Consider the following 26,990-nt stretch of genomic DNA (forward strand, 5'->3'; position numbering starts at 1 on the left):
ATTACTGAATATTGTAATAGCTCTTTCTGCAAAATACAGTGTCACTATTCTGCTGAGAATAAGGAATTACAGTATGTTAGTAAATGTTTTTTATTAGGATTGGGTTGTAAGGTATCATGTCATTACAAAGTAAATACAGACAACTACTCTAATTCATGAATGAATTGCTAGAACTATGCAGCAAATAGTGCAAACTGTGCAACAGTCTACTGAGTATCTTTCATGTACAAAAAAACCCACACCCACCACAACCCAGCCTCCGTGCAGCAGGAGCTGTTCACAGGAAGGAAGGAAGGAAGGAGGGAAGGAGGGGTGTAAGTAAAAATATATCTATTACAAATCTCAGTATGTTCTCTTCAATTTAATCCTAAATGCAAAGCCTGAACTATTTACTAAAGAAATGGCTTCACATACATACCCATGCATTAAAAATGCCTTTTGATGCATTTTACCTATGTGGGAGTCGGATCGAGCCCTCTACAGCTTAAGCAGCCATTCTGCAGGAGGAGGAGTTGGCAGGACTTGGAGAGTTACCATGTTATCACTTGGAAAGTTACCATGAAAATATTTTACTCAAATTTCACATTAGAGAGATATAGACCAAACAAATGTGAGGATTAATGTTTATTTGCAAGGTGTAAAATTGCAGCATTTTGTCTAGACGGCAGGATAAGAAGATGCCACATATCTTTTTCCATTTCCATAGGATGAATTAGCCCAGGTGTAAGTTTGGATTTTCACAGAATGACCATTAAATCTGATGATACACCTTCAAGACAAACAAAAAGTTAAAAATATTAAAATGCAAACAGTCCTTGTATGAATAAAGTTTGTTATGACTATGAAACGTTTATACTTAACTGCTAACACAAAGAGCAACAAAAATGATGAGGTTAGATTCCATGGTTAAAACGTAGGTCCTGCTACAACTCTTTTTGTAGTTTTGGATAGTGTGGGAAAGAATTAGAACATGTTTTTAATTATATCCTAGGGGCCTCTTGAGAGATTTTACCTCATTTACATCCTCGGCGACAATGATGCTACCAGTGAGGGGAAATTTACAACAGGGACATAAATAGAAATAAAAATCTGACAGGGGTTCTAGCCCTCCCCTACTCTACAAAAAAAGATTGGTTGGACGTACATTTTGGACATGTGGCTTTTGTTCACTTTAAGTGGGTTTTGCATTCCAATACAAGTCTATGGGAATGTAGAACTCCATCGAAGCGGGTGAAATTCAGGTAAGATGGAGGTCTACTGTAGATCAAATGCATCTGCCAATCAGCACTGACTGATCTCAGAAGCATCTCAAATTGATGTCAAACTGATGCCACCAACACAAACCCAAAGCTTGTTGGCGGGTTGTAATTTAGCCTAAATAGGTGCTTTCCCATAAGGGAGGGTTAGAGTTAACTCTGTTCTTGCGTTTTTTCCTTGGTGGGATTTTTGGGTCCAACCCACTGATCCTGTGCTGATATATAAGGATCCTCCGCTGCTGTCACCATTGTGGTCCTATGTTGCCCAGAGTCTATATCCAAGGTTGCCTGCCTTCAGGAATCTTCTGCCATGTATTAGGACTGCTGGAACCTGTAGCACACCCTAAAGATGCCAGCTACTGGATTCTGCAAAGAAATGGACACTGCCAAACATGGACTTGGCCTTTACAGGAATGCCGCGACAGCACACAAGCCTGAGATAGGTTTTAGGGACGTAGGAAAGGAAGTGTTTCTGGGTACTTTGTAATGTTGAGAACATTTGCAGTAAAGCTTTCAAACTTTCCCTTCTGCCTATGCTGAAGTTAATAAAGGAGTGTAATGCTATAACCACCTCTGGGTCAACAGCACATTGGGGTATGAAGACAGCAGGTGTTTACCAGGGATAACAGAGGCCAACAGCCAGTCAAGCAGCCTCTTTCAGTGAGGGAGATGTTGTTGGCACTCCTTCCAGGAGAGGTCAGTCTCTCATAGCAAGGGGAGCAGATCAGTACCCCAGAGGTCCTCGTCCCATGCAAAGGTTTGGAAGGACAAGAGTTAAGTGGGTGCATGCCAGGAACATCTTAATAGCATCATGGGCCCCTGGGCAAGGTAATGCACGTGGGCCCCTATGAGCCTGCCCCAACTTACATACCTACTTAAATTAAATTAAAGTATAAATAGTTGAATTAATATACATTAATTAGTACTTTAAATAATGTCGATTTTAAATAAAAACAAGTAAAACATGCTCTAAATCAAAGGCTAATCAACACAAATATCCAAACCATGTAAAAGCAAAGGACAAATCATTACAAGGGCAGAGTACAGGGGTCAGTGGGGCAAGAAGGGCAGAATATGGGGGGGCAGAGTACAGGGGAGTCAGGAGGGTACAGTACAGAGTGGCAGGAGGATATAGTAGAGGTGGGGCAGGAGGGTACAGTACAAGGGGGGCAGGAGGGTATAGTACAAGGGGGAGTCAAGAGATTACAGTACATGGGGGGCAGGAGGGTATAGTACAGGGAGGGCAGGAGGGTACAGTACAGGGGGGGTCAGGAGGGTACAGTATAGTGGTTAGGAGAGCATACTACAGTGGGCACAAGGGCACAGTACAAGGTGTAAGAGGACACAGTACAGGGGGCAGGAGGGTACAGTGCAGGGGAGCAGGAGGGTACAGTGCAGTGGTCAGGTGGGCACAGTACAGGGAGCAGGAGGGCACAGTACTGAGGGCAGGATGGTACAGTATAGGGTCCAGTAATGTATAATACAGAGATAGTCTCCTCAAGCAGATCTGCTCAGGGAAGCTGCTCTCACAGATCTCACCTATTCCGGCACTCCATCACTGGGCTAAATCTACAATCAGAATGACATCTCCCCTTCTACCTTCCCCTCCACAGTTTATGGTGCTCTTCTGGCACTTTGAATGGATTAAGGAGGAACACTGTGGCAGAGCATCTTACTACTGCTGCTGCTTGTGTGGGAGGAATGTGTACTGGGAGGAGACGCAAATAGATGGGAGTCAAGGAGATTGGAGAGGGATGGTCAGGGATGAGTATGGGGAATACTGTTGACTGGTAAGGATAGCCACATTACAATAAAAGAGAATGGGCTGGCTGGCAGGGAGTGGGGAGGGAGTCATTTGCAATGTTTATGTATGCTGGGATACAACAGCAAAAACCACAAAAAGGATATAGCACCTTACAGGCTATCAATGGCAATATTTATTCTGGATGTAAAAAGTATATATTGTAACCATATTGAGACAATCATATCAATGCATGTACCCATACCCAGTGTATCAGGTGCCTAGCGTAGACCAGACGAATCCACCCCAGGGTAGGCCTCTCACGTGACCCACATTTGGTGCACAATGAGTAGGGGACATTTAGAGAGTGTCCCCCACCTGCAGGGCCGGTGCTTCCACTAGGCAAACTAGGCAGCCGCCTAGGGCACACTGCCACCTAGGGGCACCTGGGTGGAGCTCAGGTCAGCCCTCTCTGTGTGTGGCTTATGGACCTCTTGTATGAATTTTTAATTTATCTGCAGAGTCCCCCTCTCCTCATACACATAGAATGATACATGGTACATATACACTATGATGCCAAAAGTATTGGGAAACCCCTCCAAATCATTGGATTCAGGTTTTCCAATCACCTCCATTGCCACAGGTATATAAAATCAAGCACCTAGGCACGCAGACTGCTTCTACAAACATTTGTGAAAGAATGGGTCGCTCTCAGGATCTCAGTGAATTCAAGCATGGACCCTGATAGGTTGCCACCTGTGCAATAAGTCCATCCATGAAATTTCCTTGCTACTAAATATTCCAACTGTTAACTGTTAGTGATAGTATAACAAAGTGGAAACAACTGGGAAGAACAGCAACTCAGCTACGAAGTGATAGGCCACGTAAAATGACAGAGCGGGGTCAGTGCATGCTGAAGCACACAGTGTGCAGAAGTCGACAACTGTCTGCAGAGTCAATAGCTAAAGACCTCCAAACTTTGTGTGGCCTTCGGATTATCACCCCAACAGGGCATAGAGAGCTTCATGGAATGGGTTTCCATGGCCGAGCAGCTGCATCCAAGCCTTACATCACCAAGTGCAATGCAAAGCATAGGATGAAGTGGTGTAAAGCACTCTGCCATTAGACTCTAGAGCAGTGGATATGTGTTCTCTGGAGTTACGAATCACGCTTCTCTGTCTGGCAATCCAACGGATGTGTCTGGGTTTGGCGGTTGCCAGGAGAAGGGTACTTGCCTGATTGCATTGTGCCAAGTGTAAAAGTTTAGTGGAGGGGGGATTATGATGTGGGGTTGTTTTTCAGGGGTTGGTTTTGGTTTTGGTTTAGGTTCAGTGAAGGAAACTCTTAAGGTATCAGCATACAAGACATTTTGGACAATTTCATGCTCCCAACTTTGTGGGAACAGTTTGGATATGGCCCCTTCCTTTTCCAACATGACTGCTCACCCATGCACAAAGCAAGGTCCATAAAGACATGGATGAGCGAGTTTAAGGTGGAGAAACTTGACAGACCTACAGTATTCCATGTAGCAATGAAGTGTCAGGTCCCCCTAAGATGGGAAGTGATGACATTAGCCCATGATCCCCGGCAGTCAGCAGTCTTTGATCGGAAGATCGGTCCATACATCTCTGGTACACACACTGGCACACACGATCCTCCAGCTGTAACAGGGATCTGGCTAGTGGCTGAATGGGGCATGTCCAGCACTGGCTCCGCCTTCTTCTACATAGCTGGAGCCAATCAATAGGTAGGGGTGTGCTCTGCTTGCAGGGTTTAACCCTATGTGAGTAGGATGATCGGGGCCCAAAGTGTATGAGAGGGAAGCTGTGCAGTGCTGGGAGGCCGCCTGTCCTCACTGAGAGTCCACAGTCTGGACATCGCACCCCAGCAGGAAGTGCGCCGAGGTGAGCCGAGCCTGGAAGGATGACAGGAGGAGGAGGGGGGCGGACAATGGTCAGGGTGAGGGGAGCAGATGCTGATTGATCGTGTGGGACACCGCCACATCATGAGTGATCCTTCAGCTGAGGGGAGGGGCAGCAGAGGAAGGAAGAAAGGACAGAGGAAGATGCCAGGTTTCTGGGGCCAGTGTAGCAGCTGAGCTGCCACTCCTTCCAGTGTTCCTCTCTGACTCAGTCTCTTACTGCAAGCCAGCTGGCGGCTGCTGATCACTGTGGAGTTTTGTAACTCTGTTTCTTTTTTTTGTTTCTCTGTCTGATTGATTAATGCAGTTAATTTATATTTGGTTAACATATATTTTGTGTGAGTAGCTGGTCTTGCCTAGGGCACAAAATAGTCTAGCACCGACACTGCCCACCTGCCCACAGCTTGAAGGGTTTTAAAGGTAAATAACCTGCATAAACATATCCTAGCTGTTGTTGTATTGTAATAGCCAAGTGCATATCAGAAAAACAAAATACTTACCGCTTGTTGGCACGAGTTACATAGCACAGTGTGTACATTGCTATGTCAAACTCAGGACTAGATCCCACAAAAAAAGATCCTAGGGACTTCAGATAAGTGGACCATTTAAACTGGAATGAATACACATCAGGATAATTTGTCCACTAAAGAAAACAAAAAGAAAATAACAAAAATGTAATCTATTTTGTTAGTTTTACAAAGGGACCATGCATTCTAATGATTTTCTTAAGTTCTTTAATTCCATTGTTTTCATAAATTTTGATAAATAATCAAAAAATAGATATCCATTTTACATAAATACTGTATATCTCCTTACAACCTCTACTGACATATCTTCCTTTTTCATGCATAGTTTTTTAGATTCATTCTATGTTGAAATGTCACCACATAGTGGACTTTCTGCTAACTACATGCCTATTTAGTAATTGTCAGCAGTAGAATGAGCCCATGAGATGAAGCTGGCAGAAAATATAACTGCTATGATTTTTATCTCTTTATAATGTACACAACATCCAATATAGAGGAAGAAAATTACTCCGCAGGCATAAGGTAGTCTGAGTTTCCTGTTGTATGGGGGTCTATTCTTTTTATAATTTTTTTTTGTTTACCTTAATATTCTGAGCCAGGAAAGGAAAGCAGTCAATGTTGTAAACAATATTCATTATATGTATGGTTCTATTACTCTTAAAACTGGTCTGTTGAGAATCTTTACATATTTTCTTTGTGACCGGGTAGAATCTACTGTGAAGACGCTAGATTAAATTCACAGAAATTCACGAATAAAATATAAATAAAAATGTTTATTGGAATAAAATAAACGGTGAATAAAAAGTTACGGTTCTTTTCAGCAGAGTCAATAAGATTTGAAATGTATAGTCACGTAGCTTTCATTCTACTGTAAACTGATGACTGTTGGAAAATGACCCTGTGGCACCAAGCATAATAAGATAAGCACAATCAGGAATAGTTACATTTTAAAAACTTGTGCAATCATAATTGAGTAATATATGTAATTAACAAAATTAATATGATTTAAAAATGTTGATTATTTTGCTGTCCTAGCTCAGAACATTAGCCTAGCCAAAGTCCTATCTTCCTTCAGTCCTAGTTTGTACAAAAACTGAGGTGTTGTAGAAAGAAGCCTAGATCTAGGGTTGTTGGTTTAAACTAAAATACACTAAGACATTGATAACTCCTCATTATTGCAACCTTGAAAAGTATTTGTGTACATAGTTAGGGCAATTTACTTATGCAGTTTAAATTATTCACTTAATAAAGTTGTGTGAATACTCACTTCAGTTATCAAATAATGTGAAAATCAAATTTGTCTTCACTTGAATGTCCAATCAAGTGCAGATGAACTAAGTAAACAAGAATTTGCTTTTCACATAAACAGATAACTGAAGTGAGAATTCACAAAATTTATTGAAGAAATAATCTAAATTTTTTTAGTAACTCAGTCTGATTGTGTTTGTATACAGTGGGGCAAAAAAGTATTTAGTCAGCCACCAATTGTGCAAGTTCTCCCACTTAAAAAGATGAGAGAGGCCTGTAATTGGCATCATAGGTAGACCTCAACTATGAGAGACAAAATGAGAAAAAAAATCCAGACAATCACATTGGCTGATTTGGAAAGAATTTATTTGCAGATTATGGTGGAAAATAAGTATTTGGTCAATATCAAAAGTTCATCTCAATACTTTGTTATATATCATTTGTTGGCAATGACAGAGGTCAAACGTTTCCTGTAAGTCTTCACAAGGTTGGCACACACTGTTGCTGGTATGTTGGCTCATTCCTCCATGCAGATCTCCTCTAGAGCAGTGATGTTTTGGGGCTGTCGCTGGGCAACACGGACTTTCAACTCCCTCCAAAGGTTTTCTATAGGGTAGAGATCTGGAGACTGGCTAGGCCACTCCAGGACCATGAAATGCTTCTTACGAAGCCACTCCTTCATTGACCGGGCGGTGTTTGGGATCATTGTCATGTTTGAAGACCCAGCCACGTTTCATCTTCAATGCCCTTGCTGATGGAAGGAGGTTTGCACTCAAAATCTCATGATACATGGCCCCATTCATTCTGTCCTGTACATGGATCAGTCGTCCTGGTCCCTTTGCGGAGAAACAGCCCCAAAGCATGATGTTGCCACCCCCATGCTTCACAGTAGGTATGGTGTTCTTTGGATGCAACTCAGCATTCTCTCTCTTTCAAACACGCTGAGTTGTGTTTCTACCAAACCGTTCTATTTTGGTTTCATCTGACCATATGACATTCTCCCAATCCTCTTCTGGATCATCCAAATGCTCTCTAGCAAACTTCAGACGGGCCCGGACATGTACTGGCTTAAGCAGGGGGACACGTCTGGCACTGCAGGATCTGAGTCCCTGGCGGCGTAGTGTGTTACTGATGGTAGCCTTTGTTACGTTAGTCCCAGCTCTCTGCAGGTCATTCACTAAGTCTCCCCGTGTGGTCCTGGGATTTTTGCTCACCATTCTTGTGATCATTTTGACCCCACGGGGTGAGATCTTGTGTGCAGCCCCAGATCGAGGGAGATTATCAGTGGTCTTGAATGTCTTCAATTTTCTAATTATTGCTCCCACAGTTGATTTCTTCACACCAAGCTGCTTGCCTATTGCAGATTCAGTCTTGCCAGCGTGGTGCAGGTCTACAATTTTGTTCCTGGTGTCCTTCGACAGCTCTTTGGTCTTCACCATAGTGGAGTTTGGAGTGTGACTGTTTGAGGTTGTGGACAGGTGTCTTTTATACAGATAACAAGTTCAAACAGAACTGAAGTGAGAATTCACAAAATTTATTGAAGAAATAAACTTTTTTAGTAACTCAGTCTGATTGTGTTTGTATACTGTATTTGTATGTTGATGCATTTTGAGTAGGGATGCACCGATACCCTTTTTTGATTGGCGAGTATGATATTTTTGGTTAAGTACTTGCAGATACTGTGTATTGATACTTTGCAGTGCGATTTACATCCATACAAAATGTATGGACGCAAATTGCACCACAAAGAATAGCATATGATTTCCCCACTGCTCCTGTGAAAACCCAGGTTTGTCATGGTCTGAGTTCACACAGGGAATCCTCCCTGAACAGTTCCCATGCTGTCACAGAAGGAAAAGCCACTTCACAGGTCTGGCGATTTGAAATCCCTGAGGCTTTCTCTCCTCTTCACGCAGGGATGACAGTACTGGTTAGATGGCTTTTGATTGGTCAGCACCATCACAGTCCCAGATTTAAGTTACGCCCCCCCCAAAAGCCTACCACTCACAGCCCCTCCCTACCCCTGACATTGTGCCTGGCCGTCTCCCATCCCCGCACTGTACACAGCCTGAACACACAGCATGATCTCCTCCTCACACAGCACATAGTTGAAATCTGATCCCCTTACCTATTATTTTGTTAAGCCTAGCATGGATGTCACATCATCGCAAAAGAAAACAGAACCCAAAGAAAAGGTGTACGAAGGACGATTGTTCAAGGAAAGTTCCACAGATAACTACATTTTTTGTTGAGGCAAATACTAAGTCACTCTGAAAACTGCCCCAAATTCCCTACAAATTAAACAAACACTACAATTTGAAAAGGAATTATATGCGAAAACATTTCAGCAAATTTAAGGTGTATCAAGGAACGTGTCATAAGAACAAAATAGGTTAGTTTATCAAAAACAGTGTCAAATATCGCACTAGTTTTATGATTACCTCTTTTACAATAAAACATATTACAAAAAAATGAAGCTTTATTACTCATATACATTATCTATATCAGTGATCATTAACTTGTGATCTGCCCAACTTTTTCTGTTCATCAGATATCTTAATTGTTAGTGTATTTTATGTGTGACCCAAGACAACTGCCCTTCTTCCAATGTGGCCCAAGAAAGCCAAAAGGTTGGACACCCCTGGGTTAGAGTATCTGTCATGTTTAGAATAATGTAAGTGTTTTCTTATTCACATGTCAGCTATTCCCCTCATTTCTTGATCTCCTGTCACAGGTACAGGAAATGAGGTAGAATCTCCGAGTCACAAACAGCTATAAGACATGACAGAAGTATTTACTTTATTCAAGCTAGTCCAAAAGTTGATTATCTCATGCTAGTAATGCTGATTATAAAGCAACAACTCTACTCTTCTAGAAGAGATGCTTTTGTCCATCTGTAACCAGTTAGCCAACTTACTGGTCCATTTGTGCTGTAGCTCAAGTAGTTAATTTCACCAGCCTTCTCCAACAGGTAGAGCTGAACCCAACTATGGAATCCAGAGATCTTTCTTTTATGGATTTCACCTGCAAAAACAAAACTCTAACTTTTTATTCTACACAATCTTTGTTTTAAATATAAACTTTTAATAGTGCAGCGCTAGGAATGATGTATATAAACACACCTGTATAGAAATAGGTACAATAATGCGTCAAATTACCAATAATGTAAACACCTTCACTAGTTGTATAGTACACAGTGCAAATGATAGTCCAACAAATACCTGATAGTGATGAAACCACGGATAAACTGAGAGAAAAGGTGACTTGATTAGATCCCAGTGACAGCTTTAATCCAGTCCCGTGCAGGAATTATGAGTAAATTGCACACTCACCAGAGGCGCAATATAACTGCGCATTTGTGTCATATACACCAGAGGTCCCTCCAGTTGTGGATGGAGTGCAGCCTGGAATAGATGATTCCGGGGTAGATGGAAAACATCTGGGGGTCCCCTTAGAAAGGCCTGGCTATAGGTGGGATTTACTGAATACAGCTTTCCTCTGGGCCCTGGGATGGTCACCTGGTGGTCCTGGGGAGTTAAATGCTCGGTGTAGAGCAGAAAAAAGTACCCATAGTGTAGTATTAAGGTCAAAACGAAATATGTTTATTACGGATTAGAACAGAAAAACACACTTTTTAGGTACTGCAGTAAAAACAATCCTCGTGCACAAAGGATGTAGTAAAATGGAATACAGCATAAAACTGACCAGCTAATGATAATGAGTGGCCGCCGGACCTCCTTGATCCGGCGGCTTGACGTCACTGCTAGCAGGGGCTCGTCCTTGATGCGCGTTTCGTATCACACATACATCATCAGAAGGGGGTAAGCACCATGGAGGTCCGGCGGCCACTCATTATCACCAGCTGGTCAGTTTTATGCTGTATTCCATTTTACTACATCCTTTGTGGACGAGGATTGTTTTTACTGCAGTACCTAAAAAATGTGTTTTTCTGTTCTAATCCGTAATAAACATATTTCGTTTTGACCTTAATACTACACTATGGGTACTTTTTTCTGCTCTACACCGAGCATTTAACTCCCCAGGACCACCAGGTGACCATCCCAGGGCCCAGAGGAAAGCTGTATTCAGCAAATCCCGCCTATAGCCAGGCCTATCTAAGGGGACCTCCAGATGTTTTCCATCTACCGCGGAATCATCTATTCCAGGCTGCACTCCATCGACAACTGAAGGGACCTCTGGTGTATATGACACTAATGCGCAGTTATATTGCGCCTCTGGTGAGTGTGCAATTTACTCATAATTCCTGCACGGCACTGGATTAAAGCTGTCACTGGGATCCTATCAAGTCACCATTTCTCTCAGTTTATCCGTGGTTTCATCACTATCAGATATTTGGTGGACAATCATTTGCACTGTGTACTATACAACTAGTGAAGGTGTTTATTATCACTGCATTACTGCACGGTTGTGGAGAACTATATTTACATATTGTGCTGTTTACATTATTGGTAATTTGACGCATTATTGTACCTATTTATATACAGGTGTGCTTATATATATCATTCTTAGCACTGCGCTATTTATGTTCACATTACTTTGAAGGTTTTACGGTTTCCCTTTTTAGTGTATCAGCTGCTGTTATTTGTTAGTGCTCACTGAACTCCATATTACTATAAACTTTTAATAGATTGCACAGAATTCCCAGAGCATTTTTTTTTAAAGAGAGAGCACAGCAGAAGTGATTTTCTTTCAGGCACTGTGTCTCTTACTAAAACCTTGAACATCACTTGTATGTGTAAAGTTCAGTTTGAATTACTAAGGTCTGTTATATTTTCCTTTCTAAGAACATGAAATAATGTAATTAAAAAAATTCCTACTATAAAGCCTGTTTGGAAAGTCTTGGAAACCTCAGCTGGTGTGAGAACAATGATCACTTTATTGGTGTATGACATAAAATTATGGCAACAAAAGGTTTGTCATTGCAGATGCAAGGGACCCATTCTGAGAACTCTTCATGAGTTAAGCTGTCACAGACCTACCTGCCAAAGACCAGGTCATGTGCCACCTCGTACATACACCACAGAGCTTTATATCAGAGGGCATGCAAGGTATTGTCATTCAACAAACGTCTCTCATATTCCTGCAGCTAAATCTCTACATTTAAAACTCTAGTGAGCCGTAAGCAAAGATGTTTGCAAGGAGAATATTTGCCTTTTTGGGAATGTTATGAATACATGAGATAACATGAAATAAAGTTAGTATTCACATTTTTTCTGTTTTATGTCCGAGACAAAGACCTCCATCATTCAGTCCACCAAGAACATGTCATCCTTTAAATTAGGGGATATTTTGGCTTTAGGGCACTGCAGGGTTTTCTGACATAATGCTAACAAAATCCCTTATACTAGTAATAGATACACTAAAATAGTGAGCTATTTTGCCTCTTTTGTAGCCAGATCACAACATGTAGAAAATAAAGAAATCCATTGTGATTTCAAAAATTGTAATGTAAATGGAGCATTTTTCTTACCATGAAAAACATGCTCAAAGCCTGAAGAGTCTAAGGAGCCTTTTTTACGAGTGTATAGTCCAAACCACATTTCCCGTAGATCACGCTCAAAGCTTTCCATTGAGGTATAATAGCCTATTAACAAGGAGAGTGTTACTGTACATGTTAAAAAAATCTCATAAACTTCAATTTTGGAAGGAAGAAGATGCCAAGAAGGTGATGACAACATTTACCCATTTTTTTCAAATAAACCCTCAGTTACCAAAGTAGGAAATATCTGTGTTGACCCTTAACAACAATCAGTCAGATTGTCATTTTCCAGTGTGGGCTTGACACATATCCAGAGATCGCTGAAAAATGTAAAATCCATTAAAATTATATTTGTGGAATATCACAGCAGAAGAGCAATGCTAATATGCTTGTTATCATAAAGGGTGAGCAACCCAATGTAACGTATTAATTTTGCACATGGTACAATTATCCCTAATCCAGGGCTCCACAAATCTCAGGCACTAGATAGCCCTGGCGACTAGAAATTGTGTCCTGGTGCCTGGGTTCACACACTGCCTCCCATTGACTTCAATGGGAAATCGCACCCCATGGACTTCAATGGGAATTCTCACCCCATAGGTTTCAATGGGAAATTACGCCCCGTAGTCTTCAATGGCAAAACGCATTCCATAGACTTCAAAGGAAAAGCGCCTCCCATAGATTTCAATGGGAAAACGCCTTTAATAGACTTCAATGTGAAAATGCCTCCTATAGATTTCAATGCGAAAATGCCTCCCACTGACTTCAGTGCAAAAACTCCTGGTAATAGCAATTCTATGTGAACACTTATCTCCGCATGCCACTCTACTCTATCACTTCTGAGTCTGGAATGCACCATTAGAAACTCACACAAGACCCTTTTCATAATGGAACTCAAACACAATGCATGTGAATCACATATGTGTGAACCACCTCAATAGGAACCCAAATGTTTAGCCTGTCATGCAAATCTGTGAGTTTCAAAACAAACTCAGAATCTCATATGTGTGAACCAGGGTGGCTCCATTCACACCTGGGCATTTTGAGTTCATAGCAGAATCACTGTGATCACAAAATGCAATTCAGGTGCCATTATTTTCAATGGCACCTAAAACATTGTGCGGTTTTGCCATGATTGTCGCGTGGCAAATCGCACCACGTGAAGTCCTGGGCACTGACAACCCACGCTACGCTATACAAAACCTGGCTCCTAAGTTTTTTAGCTGGCTCCTAGATTCAAAGCAAATTTGTCAAGTCCTGCCCTATTCTGTTTGAAATTTAGCGTGCTTTCTATTTGTTAATAAGCGTTGAAAAAGAAAATTTGTGCTTATGAACTGATATGGTAACCTAATCACCTATAATCACCCAATAACATATGCATGCATAAAACTATGAAAGATCAATAACTAAAGCTTGCTGTTAAATGAATGTGGTAGCACTCAAAAGATTTATCTGTCTCTAAGTGGATTCTGTGAACAAGACACTCTTAAAGAGCAATTTAATGGACTGGTAATGCTTTCAAGAAAATTGCTCTAGATATACTTGGGTGAAAAACTGAATTTCTGAGCAGGTAGACTAAGTTCCTGTCAGCAACTCACAGTTAAATCTATACATTTTGTTTCAATTGTACCTTTAAAGAAAATCTGCACTTTGACAATCCTAGGCAAAGTAACATGTCCACTTTAGAAGGTCAGCAGCATTAGCATCCCCACACTTTATAGCCACCTCAATCCACTGCCAGAGCACCCCAAAGTCCATTGTAAGTTCCATCTTTGTTAAGTAATCACACAGTTAATATAGGCTCCCCTGTTCCTGCATGGGAGTGCTCAGGCAGGTAAGGCTACATTGTGGGAGAGCCAATGGGAGTGTCAAATGTTCAATGAATATGTTAATCCGCAATGACAAGTTAAGGCTGCTGTTTCTTCAAAAGTAAACAGCTTAAAATGTATCTCTAGGCAAAAGAAACATACTGTACTCTTCTTCCTCCAAGGCAAAACTAAAAAAATTTTTTGGGTACATCCTACCCTATCCAAAACTTTTTTAGTTTTGTATAGAGTGGGGAGGGATTAGTCCCTTGTCAAGCTTGTATTGTTAGCTGTATCACCGTTGAGAAAAAGAAGAAATAGACAAATATTTCTATTCTGTAACCTGGCACTACAGAAAATCTTCCTATAGCTTTTGCTTATCTAGGTGAATATATACAATTTAATTGTATTCCTACATTCCTAAAGATTTCCATTTCCCCATTAGCTCATTATAGGCCACATAAAAATGGATGTCAAGAAGATGATTTAATAAGTAGTATACAAAGATCCGAAGCTAGTGAACAAATAATGTATCACACCATTATTGGTGGCTGTCGCTGGTCACGTGTCTAATTCATGCTGCAAGTCAGATTGACTTCTTGTTACATGGCTCATAATCAATTGTGGGAAAACCTAATTTCTTGATAGCATAATGAGAAGATTGGCTATGTAATAAACCTCTTAAAGAGTATGTCTAGAGAAAACCTTTTTCTTTAAGATAAAATAAAATGAACAATATCCACACTGACTGGTAATACAAAGCAGCTGACACAAATAGGTAGTATAAGAACCTATATAATAACTGAAAATGTGAAGTGCATATAGTAAAATTATTAAAACATATTAAAAAATGATGTAATAAAATATAACAAATGAATGTCCGTGAGAGCAAATGGTGCGAACCAAAATTCAATTATATAAAAAGGTGTTGAAGTAATGTCCATCCACCACTATGAAAGTGCTCTTGCTTGTAGTAAAGCAACTCCAGTCTATACATAAATGTTGTATGATCCCCCTGCACTTAATGGAGTGCCTATAGTACAAAGCAGCTAGCACTCAGACTGATACCAAACAGCACAGTAAAGCATATGTAGGAAGGTAGTGCAGCGCTCAATAACACTCTTATATATTAAAAAAATGGCAGATACGTTGGAATAGACTATTACTGCAATAAAACTTCATATACTGAAAGCAAATAAACAATGAATAAATACAATATCATGATAGATATTAAGCAATAGCAGTAACCGTGCCCCCCTCACTCCCACTCTATAAAGTGTAAGGTGGGTACAGCTAGTCAAAGTGGGTAAGCACAGTCCACAAGATGATAAGTGATGGTGTTTCAACACAGTAAAACTTCATGCATTGTGTATATTAACACAGAACATTCAGTGCTGGTGTGTGACTCTCCTCCTCTGGCTGAATTGCCCCCTCACCTTCACTCTGCGACCCGATGGGCCTATGCGCCTTCAAGATCACTAATAGGATCTTAAATCCAATGCTGTCAGGTAAGCTTCTCCAGACATCTCATCTGTTGGGGATGGTAAGCTGGATACCCTGGCTCCTGATCATTGCTGGGTGTACCACTCATCCAGATGTTGTAGGATATATATAAAAAAACTCTGATAGTGTAGTATGCCAAAGTAAAGTGCGTTTTATTGGAGAACAAAAGGATTGCACTTACATAGGGATGTCACATGGATTGCTTCCTCCACACATGCATGGGTGTACTGCATGGGAAAAGTGCCTATTTCCTGGGTATAGAAAGATGGCGGCCATACCGGAAGTACATCACCGCGTTCCGGATGCTGCGTCCTCACGTATCTACGCATAGGCCCATTGGGTCGCAGAGTGAAGGTGAGGGGGCAATTCAGCCAGAGGAGGAGAGTCATGCACCAGCACTGAATGTTCTGTGTTAATATACACAATGCATGAAGTTTTACTGTGTTGAAACACCATCACTCATCATCTTGTGGACTGTGCTTACCCACTTTGACTAGCTGTACCCACCTTACACTTTATAGAGTGGGAGTGAGGGGGGCACGGTTACTGCTATTGCTTAATATCTATCACAATATTATATTTATTCATTGTTTATTTGCTTTCAGTATATGACATTTTATTGCTGTAATAGTCTATTCCAACGTATCTGCCATTTTTTATATATAAGAGTGTTATTGAGCGCTGCACTACCTTCCTACATATCCAGTCTATACATGCCGTCACCGTCTCCCAGTGAATTGAAAACTCACCAGAAATGATGGATGCCACTACAACAGCATAAATGCCTGTATATTTAAGCAGGACCACATATGTCTTGACGTGAAACTCTGTGAATATGTGTCATTCTGTCTGGCCGGGCATGCCTCTCTTCCATAGCCGGCTATCTATGAGTTGCTTTACTACAAGCAAGAGCACTTTTATGGTGGTGGATGGACATTACTTCAAAATTTCCCCATTAGCTCATTTCAAAACCTTTTTCATAGCTTTGTATATAGCAAGGAAGGAATGGATCCTCTGTCAAGTTTTTATTGCAGCCTGTCTCCCCTGGGGGAAATTCACCCCTCTCTTTGTACTGGTGACACTTGTTGCTGAGAGAGAAAGTAAGGGGAAATCCAAAATGTTAGAGTTGTCCCCAGAACAAGAGGTTGGGATAGCTGTTCCAAGGACAACTGTCAAATAGGAGAATTTACTTTACTTTGGGAGATTTCCTTTAACTTCCCATTTCATCTCTGGGACAGGTAGTAAAGGGAATATTCCCAATATTACACAGGCAGCAAAAATGTAATGCATCCCAGCTTATGTATTCCACTGACAGTTGTAACCTATGTACCAACATACCTTTATCAATTAAAAATCTGGACAGCTTGCTCATTACAGAAGTTTGGAATATGGCTTCCAAGAAAGTACTTTGCTCTTGGGTCTCCTCACAAGTCACAGACTCCACTGTTCCTGTGTTCTTGATGTAATTATCCAGCAGTGCAATAAGATGGGTGAAAGTTGGGAGAGTGAACAGTTTGCTTTCATTCACATAGCTGAAAAGCCTAAGATTATAATACAGAAATGAATTAATAGGAAAATTCCATGTTGTAGGTGCAGAATATATACATCAAAATAGGGGCTGGCATTAAATTGGTTAGTGTTTTTGAAAACAGCAGCAGTATTTTTTATGAAAAAGCACCAGCAACCCAGGGGCTTATTTACCACAAGGCATTTACCTAGGGTGGCTGCCCCCCAGAAGAAGGGACACACCGTATGGGGACCAGGTGGGATCCAAGAGAGCCTGCAGGGTGCTTAATGGTGTATGCAGAGCCCAACTCTCGTTCCAATGGATGTCCGGAGCTGTGAAGGTGAGTGTCTGTGAGTCTCTGTCTCTCTCTTGCCAGAGATGGGAGGTGGGTGGCGGAGGGTGTATGGGGGAAGCGGTGGTAGTGGAAGGTTCTCTCAGCCAGGAAGGGAGGGGGTTAGTGTTGGCTGGTGTCAAGCTCTATCCTTTGGGGGGCTGTTGCTGGTTGATGTTATTTTCTCTCCACAGTTGGAGGGGTGTTGGTCAGTGTCAGGCTCTCTCCTTTGGGGGGTTATTGGTCAGTGTTATGCTCTCTCCACAGTTGGGGAGGGTGCTGGTCGGTGTCAGGCTCTCTCCACGGTGAAGGTTGGGGGGGCCTATTTTTGTGTTGCCTAGGGCAGCACAAAACCTAGATACCCCACTGCAGCAACCTAGAGCCTGTAAAGAAGTGCACCCTTTAACAATTTGCCAATTTGCAGACTATTGTCATAGATTTTATCCACTGTCAATGTCTGCTGTATATAAATATAACATACTGTATGTTGCAGAGTTTATTCTGTTTGTTGCAAGGAAAATGGACCTTGGCTGCCATCCTGCTACTACTCTATGGGGTCATCTAACCATAAAGTTAGTGTACCCTGTACTGTACAATGACTCTGAGAGCTTGCACTGTGTAGAGGGCATAATGACCTGTAGTAACACCTTATGGTCAGGACATGTTTAGGGTTTACATAAAATGGTGCACTAAAATGTAAGGTCCACTGTCCAAACCCCTCACCTACCATTAGTAGGTGCAAAAAGTACCTGTACAGAAAAAAGCTAGCCTTTATAACTATCTCACCCCCATCTTCTGCCTTCAGTGCCTAGGCAAGAATGACATCCAACTCCTTATGGCAAGATCCTGCGGAATACAAAGCAGCCACATTTTTGGGAAAAAAACACTCTTGCAATGGTCTGAAGTATCTTCTGAAATCTGGCCTGCTCTGCATTTCCTAGTAATCTTTCCAGAAGAACAGTGAAGCAATGTCCAGCATTGTGGTAGACAAGGGTAAGGTAAGTTTACAGTAAATTTAGTTTTTTCTTTTATAGGTACAATTTACACCTACTAATAAGTGGTTTGTAAAAGGGGAGGAGTCTGCACAAGTTGAGCAGATCTTTCATTTTACTGCAATGTCCACTTTAACCTTTTCGCGCCGGCCCTTTAAGAGTTTCAGAAGCCAGGAGGCAGGGCGGGGTTTTAGGGTCATGTGACCGCCGTGATTCGCCTTCACGGCGGTTACATGATCAGAAAAGATGCCAATCAAATGGGAAGATTGGGACCTTTCCGTGAGTCGCAGGCATATGTGCTGGGAGTGCGCAGGGTGTAAGTAGAATTCCAGCAAAAACCTAACTAGTCTTAAAAATGTCCCCTATCTCCTCCTAACACCTATGCTGACTAACCTGTGTAAATGAGATGCTTATACAATAGTTACCTATTTTCAGCCTACTCCTGTCACATGGTCCAGCTACCCTGTGTCAGCCAGCAGTGGCTGTAGGGGAGAGAAGGAAAAGCTGACAACAGTTGGAACATGGGAGCCTATAAGTGACATCATTTCTTCAGGCTTTAGCAGCCATTATATAACAAGTAACAAAAGTGAGCGCTCTTAAAATAAGCAGCTGAACACACAAGGAAACCAGATAAAACCTTGTTAAATATATATAAAAATAGTGCAGCGCTGGGATAAATTAGATAAAACAAATATAATTAAAATGTCCTAATAATCAATAGTGCAAACGTGACAGTCTATGTGATGTGAATAACATAGAATCTTCAATCCAATGGTGGTGCTCCCAGTGGTAAAATAAGAATTATGGGTAGACTGAGGACTGGATCATGACAAGGCTCTAGAAAATTATAAAGCTCTGAATGGTGTCGCTGAGCTGAGCTCTCTGGAAGTCAGCGACCAGGTGCCGTATTTCCTCGCAGTCTGAAATACGCCACCTGATCGCTGACTTCCAGAGAGCTCAGCGACACCATTCAGAGCTTTATCATTTTCTAGAGCCTTGTCGTGATCCAGTCCTCAGTCTACCCATACAGAGAGGGAAGTACCTGTACACAGGCATCCATACCCATCTATCCCTTAAAGGGACCTCTGGTTTGCTGGATCCATTTACATTCTTAGAAGGCTCTTATCCTCATTCCTGGAGGGGGAATCATCTCACATTCCAGCCCAGACCCAGACCTGTGAAGGGGGATCTCTATTGATATATACGCCGCGCAATTTCATTATGCTTCTGGTGAGTGCGTAATTCTTACTTTACCACTGGGAGCACCACCATTGGATTGAAGATTCTGTTATTCACATCACATAGACTGTCACGTTTGCACTAATGAATATTAGGACATTTTAATTATATTTGTTTTATCTAATTTATCCCAGCGCTGCACTATTTTTATATATTTACCAGCCATTGTCAGCACTGTTTTTTTCTCCCCTGCAGAAGCAGCTGGCTGACACAAGGGAGACCAGACTGGATCAAGCTGAAAATAGGTACGTATTCTATACTGTAGGTGTTAGGAGGAGGGAGGGAGCATTTTTAAGGCTTGTTAGGTTCAAGCTGGAATTCTAATTTACCCTAGGTTCTCACCTAAGCATCTTTTGCAGCGTTTTGCAGAAACACAGTACAGTTCATTTAACATGATTTCCTATGTTTGCATCTCCACGTTTTCACCTGGTGCATTTTTTGGAAAGAGTCAAGGACTTTTAAGTCAAAAGTTGCGTTTTTGGTTCTATAGACTTCAATGGAAATGTTGCAGAAAAGCATGTAGTAAGTTTGTGCTGCGTTTTTGCCGTGTTTTTGTGGCATTTTGAGTTTTAAATCTGCCTAGTAACAAGAAAAATGACAAAAAAATAAAAAAAAAGCAAAAACATGGCAAAAACGCATCAAAAACACAGGTGCAAAAATGCAGCACAAAACGTGTCAAACGCAAGCTGCATAAGTGTGAACATAGCCTTAGTCAGTTCCAGTAAATCACGCAAGTATCAGTTCCTTTCACTGTGGGACATAAGTATTTCAGGTTTGAAATATATTTGCCTATTGGGTCCCCACTTTTCTGATCCATGGAAAACCGAACTGGCAAAAGTAACAAACATAGTTAAACCAAACTCAGTCACCTCTTACAAAGATCACGCCTATTCTACGATCATGAAAGATGTTAATGAAAATAGTATAGTAAATAAAATATGACATATTTAAGAGGAAAAAAAAACCTGTCACAATGTTGTCAACTTACTTTTGGCTGGCAAAGTCCGTCCCTGAGCTGGTCTGAGAACTGTTGGCTTTGTGCTGTAGATTCAGAATAATGTCATCACTGCCAGCTTTATTGAGATCAGCTACACATAGCTCTTCAGCCAGACTCTGAATCTCATCATTAGTGACAACGAACTGTGATTTCAAGTGAGATTTTACTGCTATTCAGATGTAAAACAGAAATGTTGTTTCACACACTTCAAATTTTTATTATGTGAAAGTTATCATAATACTGCATGTCATAGTCACAAATCTAAGATTGTATCTTTATTGAATATCAGCAAAGAGGTATGTGTATGTTCTTTGTCAAGGAGACCAACCAACAAGATGTGAATCATGACTGAGCCAATAAACCCCGCAGGCTGATCCCAGATTCATTTATAGGGCTGTGCGGAAGGCCACTCAATGGATTGATGAATATCAATACTGTTTCAGGCTGCCACTACTTTTCCAGCAATGTACATAGACCTGAAGCCTAAGTTTCAGAAATATAAAACCCTTGGCGCACAAAGCTCCACAAAGGTCCATTGCCTGGAGAAAACTGTTATATTTTATATGAAATTATCTTTAAAACAAATCTATTTGTATATGTAACTTGTGCCAGCATAACACTTAAAATTGTACATGGAAAAATTACAATACATGCAAGGTGTAAGTGTACATAGTTGGAGCTTGACATTCTGTACGATGTTCTGCTAAGTGTATAAAAAATGGGAACTGGTCAGTCAGAATTTTCTCACTTCTAAAAACAAAAAAGTTAGCAGGCCTGTGTATTAAATGTTTGACTTTCATGAGTTAAATTGATTTCCAGACAGGAAAGTCTGAGGGTAATGCTCATTTTTCATTTTTAAATTCCTATACACCATGCTACCATACATTTAAAAAAGCATCAGATATTTTAAAAACAGTCTTTATTGCCCCTGATCACAAAAGTGGCAAGCATGGCTAAAGCTCTATTTTGGGACACCAAGATATTTTGTTTTAGAAACTGCAATGCCCTGCTAATATGCATTTTGAATTTAAAATGTAATAAAAGTTTGAAAAAATGTGAGCAGCCTGCATTTTCTCTCTAAATGAAGCTCCAGGATGCAGTGCAACCACCTGAAAAAAATCTTTGGTAATGGTCTGGGGGTAAGCAATTACTGCTGACTGAGAAGTCACCAGGTCTACAGGGTTTCATTTTTGGTCATGTACTGTATATATGAAATTCATATTTACAAATTGGTTTACAATTTTTAATAAGCAGACAGAGCTCTGTGGTTTTCTTAAATGTTTACCAGGCTAATCCTAACTAGTTTGCTGTTTTTTTAAATAGCTAGGCCAGGGGTGGGCAAACTTTTTGACTTGAGGGCCGCAATGGGTTCATATATTGGACCCGGGGGCCGGACCAAGAGTAGATGAATGATGTGTATGTGTCATCCATAGTAAGTATAGTAATATTCCCCCATAGTAAGCATAGTAATTAATCCCCCATAGTAATTAATCCCCCATATAGTAATTCATCCCCCATATAGTAATTCATCCCCCATATAGTAATTCATCCCCCATAGTAATTCATCCCCCATATAGTAATTCGTCCCCCATATAGTAATTCGTCCCCCATATAGTAATTCGTCCCCCATAGTAATTCATCCCCCCTATAGTAATTCATCCCCCATAGTAATTCATCCCCCATATAGTAATTCATCCCCCATAGTAATTCATCCCCCATATAGTAATTCATCCCCCACATAGTAATTCATCCCCCATAGTAATTAATCCCCCATAGTAATTCATCCCCCATATAGTAATTAATCCCCCATATAGTAATTCATCCCCCATAGTAATTCATCCTCCACATAGTAATTCATCCCCCACATAGTAATTCATCCCCCATATTAATTCATCCCCCATATAGTAATTCATCCCCCATATAGTAAGTCCCCCATATAGTAATTCATTCCCCATATAGTAAGTCCTCCATATAGTAATTCATTCCCCATATAGTAAGTCCTCCATATAGTAATTCATTCCCCATATAGTAAGTCCTCCATATAGTAATTCATTCCCCATATAGTAAGTCCTCCATATAGTAATTCATTCCCCATATAGTAAGTCCTCCATATAGTAATTCATTCCCCATATAGTAAGTCCTCCATATAGTAATTCATTCCCCATATAGTAAGTCCTCCATATAGTAATTCATTCCCCATATAGTAAGTCCCCCATATAGTAATTCATTCCCCATATAGTAAGTCCTCCATATAGTAATTAATTCCCCATATAGTAAGTCCCCCATATAGTAATTCATCCCCCATATAGTAAGTCCCCCCCCTGTGTCAATTCACTTACCTTTGGTCCGCGCGTTCCTCTCGTATTCCCGCGCCGTTCTGGTCTTCAGGGAGGACTGTGAGAGGAGTTCGTCACGCTGCCCCGCCTACATCCTGGCTGCCCCGCCTACATCCTGACAGCTGCAGAGTCCTGACGTCCGAGAGGAGGGAGGGGGGCGGCCATCCGAGAGGGGGGGCGGCCATCCGAGAGGAGAGGAGGGGAGGGGAGAGGAGGAGAGGAGGGGAGGGGAGAGGAGGAGGAGAGGAGGGAGGGGAGCGGGCGCCCGGCACACAGGAGAGCCGCATCTAAATTTGTAAAGAGCCGCGGCTTGCCGACCACTGGCCTTGCGGGAGCCTAGCTCTGCGGGCCGGATTAAAAGGTCCGCCGGGCCGTATACGGCCCGCGGGCCGTAGTTTGCCCATTGCTGAGCTAGGCCTTCTTTTAAAAAAAACATAATCCTTAACCATTTGCCCTCCAGAGGATTTACCCCCTTTCCTGAACAAGCCATTTGTTGCGTTATGGGGCTGCGTTATGTTAATGGACAATTACGCGGTCATGCAACATTGCACCCATATTAAATTTACATCCTTTTTTTCCCATGAATAGAGCTTTCTTTTGGTGGTATTTGATTGCCTGTGAGTTTTTTATTTTTTGAGCTATAAAAAAAAAAGACTGAAAAGTTTGAGAAAAAAAACAATATTTTTGACTTTTTGCTATTAAACATGTCCAGTAAAAAAAAATTTAAAATCAAATTTCGTCATAAATTTAAGCCAAAATGTATTCTGCTACATTTTGCTAAACAAAATCCCAATTCGTGTAAATTAATTGGTTTATGTGAAAGTTAAAGCGTTTACAAATGGTGGTATATATACTGGGCTTTTTTTTTTTTTTTTACTAGTAATGGCGGTGATCAGCTTCTTATAGCAGGACTGCACGGACATTCTGACACTGGGGGGAACTGACATGGTGTCACTGATATCCACAGTGACACCAATACAGTGATTAGTGCTAATAAAAAGCACTAACACTGTACTAACGGCACTGGGCAGGAAGGGGTTAACATGTGGGGCGATCAAAGGATTACTGTGTGCCATGTGCCATTTTACTAAGTGTGCTGTGTTAGTGCTTCACTGCAAGCACACTGTTTTGCATGGGCGTATGAGCTGACCGGGGAGAAAACTGTTTTGTTTACAAACAGTTCTCCTCTCCCCCCTTCCCCATTGGAGATGCTCAACAATCACAGGGGGGCGGCAAGTAATCACTGGCCGGGACCCGGGAATGGCGGCGCAGGTAGAGCGGGCACGCCCCATTCCCAGCAATGCAAAATCACGTATATATTCACGTGATTTTGCACACAGCTGCTGTCCTGTAGCAGTATATCTACTATCTAGCTAAATGAAACGAATATGTGGGATGAAGCCTATATTAAATATTTCTTTGTAAAAGAAAGACCTTAAAGTGCTTGCAAAGGCAAACCATTTTTTTTTAACAACAAAAATTGTGTACTTACCTGCTCTGTGCAGTAGTCCTCCTCTTCTCCAGTCCCCTGCAGAAACTCCGGGCCCCTCCCTCCTGCCAAGTGCCCCCACAGCAAGAAACTTGCTATAGGGGTACCCGTGTAGGTACGCTCCTTAGCCATTGTTCTGTCTGTCCATTCACACACAGCCGCAGCTTGGCCCCACCCATACTCTCTCCTCATTGGCTCACTGGATGTGATTAACAGCTCCCGCTGCTGTCTGTTCCAATGAGGAGAGACCCTGGAGACCTAAGGCTTTCATGCACATCTCTGGATCGAGAGAGAGCTCAGGTAAGTATTAGGGGGACTGGGGGATCTGCATCACACAGAAAGTTTTTAACCTTCATGCATAGAATGCATGAAAGTAAAAAACCTTGAGCCTTTACAACCACTTTAACTATAGAGGAACAATCCAGTTAGATGATTTATTTTACATTGCAATTGACCTGTCTTTTCCAACAAAAAAGTCAGCTTTTAAGAAGGCTTGTAATTAGGAAGGACTGTTATGTTTTGCATTAAAAAAATTGGTGCATCATTGGCTGCAGCCACTGATCAATAAAAGTTTTCCAGCATGTCCTTTGGACAGAAGTTGATCAAAGAATTAACTTCTGTCTAGCAGGGACATCCACACAACAATAGAAATTCAGTGGGTCCCTGCTGAGCCAATTTAATTTTTATCAGTATATGGCCAGCTTAACTAGTTCCAGACTTGGGGCATGCTACACATGGCTAAAAAAAATCATCATTGTACACAGGATGTGTGTAACACGTCCAATTCTTCTGCCCTGCTCCCCCCTACCAGTAGACAGCAATTTGGCTCTAATTAATCAAAGACAGATTAATGTGTACACAGAAACGTTTGGCAGCTTCAGCAGTAAAGAAAACAGTCAGACAGTGATAAATAACCCTTGCTCAAGACTACAGAAAGATACAATGTAAAATTATGTCACTTTTGTATCTTTCTGCTCATTCATTTGCACTCAAAGGGATAACCTTCAGTCTGCAGATCAGGTCAGTTAAAGCAACCTGACAAGTTTAACCCCTTAATAACCCTTATGCCTTATTCACACCAAGAGTTCAACCATGCCAATCTTGTCTGCCTCAAAAACTGGCAGGCGGACCTGATTGGGATGGTCCATTCACCCCTATGGACCATAGGAAGTCCAAACCAGATTTGTAAAAATTGCTTTGGTCTATAGGGGGTGAACAGGCATGAGAGGCAAAGTGGTAAAGTGGTTCAAAAGGCAAAAATGTCACTTACCTAACACCTCTCACAATCCAGCTCTGTTCCCAACTCCTGGATTCAAAGGCTTAACTGAGAGCAGCAGGAGCCATTGGCTCCTGCTGCTCTCAGTAAAATCCTGTGAGAAGGAAGTGGGAGGCATGGCTGAGCCACACTGTGTGTGTCTATGGATGCACACGGCCTGGCTTGGGAACAGAACAGATGTGACCCAATAGCACTCGGCTTGCTATGGGGGCACTTGGAAGGAGGGGGAAAAGACAGCACCACTGGGGGACTGCCAAAAAAGAGGTAAGAGACCAGCTCTGTGCAATATCGATGCATCGAGCATGTAAGTATAACCTATTTTATTTTTTTATTTTAATTAAAAAAGAACTTTGGCTTTTGAATAGCTTTAGAAACCCCAATTGGTCTTAGAGGTAAATGCACACTTGCAAGGTTGGTGTAAAATTGACACCCTATAGAACACTTCTATAATATGTAACATGTTTAACAGTGCCATAAGAAATTGCTTTCAGTTTACCACAAGTGTTTGTACACACAATGCATAAGTTGACATGGTAGCACCTGCGGAATCATACTACTTCATATATAGTCTAGTAAGAGGGTATTTAAAAAAAAATTCTTTAGTGTTTAATCCTATCTATATATCTGAACAGACAAGAATTAAATTTGAAAGCAAGCATCTGTTAAAAAAAAATTAAGCAAGACATTGATTTACAAAATATAATGATAATAAGTCAAAAATCTGCATCTCATACAAAATGTGTAGCATTTCCTAAAATCCTATGGGTGCAAAATAAACATCTTCTGTATCTTATACTTTAAAAACACAAGCTAAGGCAGAAAAAGCAGTATATAAAAAGTCTCACTTGGTTGTGGTAATGTGGTTCCATAGATCACGAAGATGCACAGGAGAACAAAAGTGTCCTTCATCGTGGAAGTGTAACCAACCAGATTCCTAAAAGCAGTAATTGCAAGTCTTTTATAGAGAGTCTCAGTGACCTCATGGGGTGGAACATGCACAGACCATCCTTTTATGCCTCATAGGCTTACTAAGACTGAGTACATTGAACAAACTTTAGGAACTTTCGTTTTGTAAATAATGCTGAATTGTCTGATGCCTACAGGATTAGTAATTAGTTTTTCTGAAAAAAAGAAAGAAAAGAGAAAATGCATTGATTTCCGTTTCACTAATGCCAGAAAGCACAGCCAGACCTATACTTCTGGCACTGCGAAAGGAGAGTTGCAGCTCTCATATACACAAACCACCCTGTCATTTGTCTGCCCCTCCTCTCCCCTTGCCCCTTCACAGAATGCCCTACATTCTGTGAATCATTTCATGCATA

General features: G+C 41.3%; 1 protein-coding gene across 2 annotated transcripts; it reads right to left on the bottom strand.

The window, feature by feature from the left end:
- Positions 1-74: 74 nt before the first annotated feature.
- Positions 75-26,775, bottom strand: LOC149472092 (uridylate-specific endoribonuclease D-like). Of its 2 annotated transcripts, none has more exons than XM_089693038.1 (7): positions 26,514-26,775; positions 20,559-20,733; positions 16,840-17,042; positions 12,185-12,298; positions 9,611-9,717; positions 5,419-5,561; positions 75-769 (listed from the first exon to the last, which is right to left on the bottom strand). In XM_089693038.1, the coding sequence occupies exons 1-7, from the start codon at positions 26,575-26,577 to the stop codon at positions 658-660; spliced, it is 918 nt and encodes a 305-aa protein (XP_089549164.1). In that variant the 5' UTR covers positions 26,578-26,775; the 3' UTR covers positions 75-657. The 2 variants fall into 2 exon arrangements, with proteins under 2 accessions (XP_089549164.1, XP_089549157.1); XM_089693031.1 differs by having other exon boundaries at positions 20,559-20,736; positions 26,514-26,771.
- Between the last annotated feature and the right edge of the window lie 215 nt (positions 26,776-26,990).

Source organism: Staurois parvus, unplaced genomic scaffold, assembly GCF_062004578.1.
Source record: "Staurois parvus isolate SC_StPar_1 unplaced genomic scaffold, SC_StPar_1.0 ptg000023l, whole genome shotgun sequence".
NCBI classification, from domain to species: domain Eukaryota; kingdom Metazoa; phylum Chordata; class Amphibia; order Anura; family Ranidae; genus Staurois; species Staurois parvus.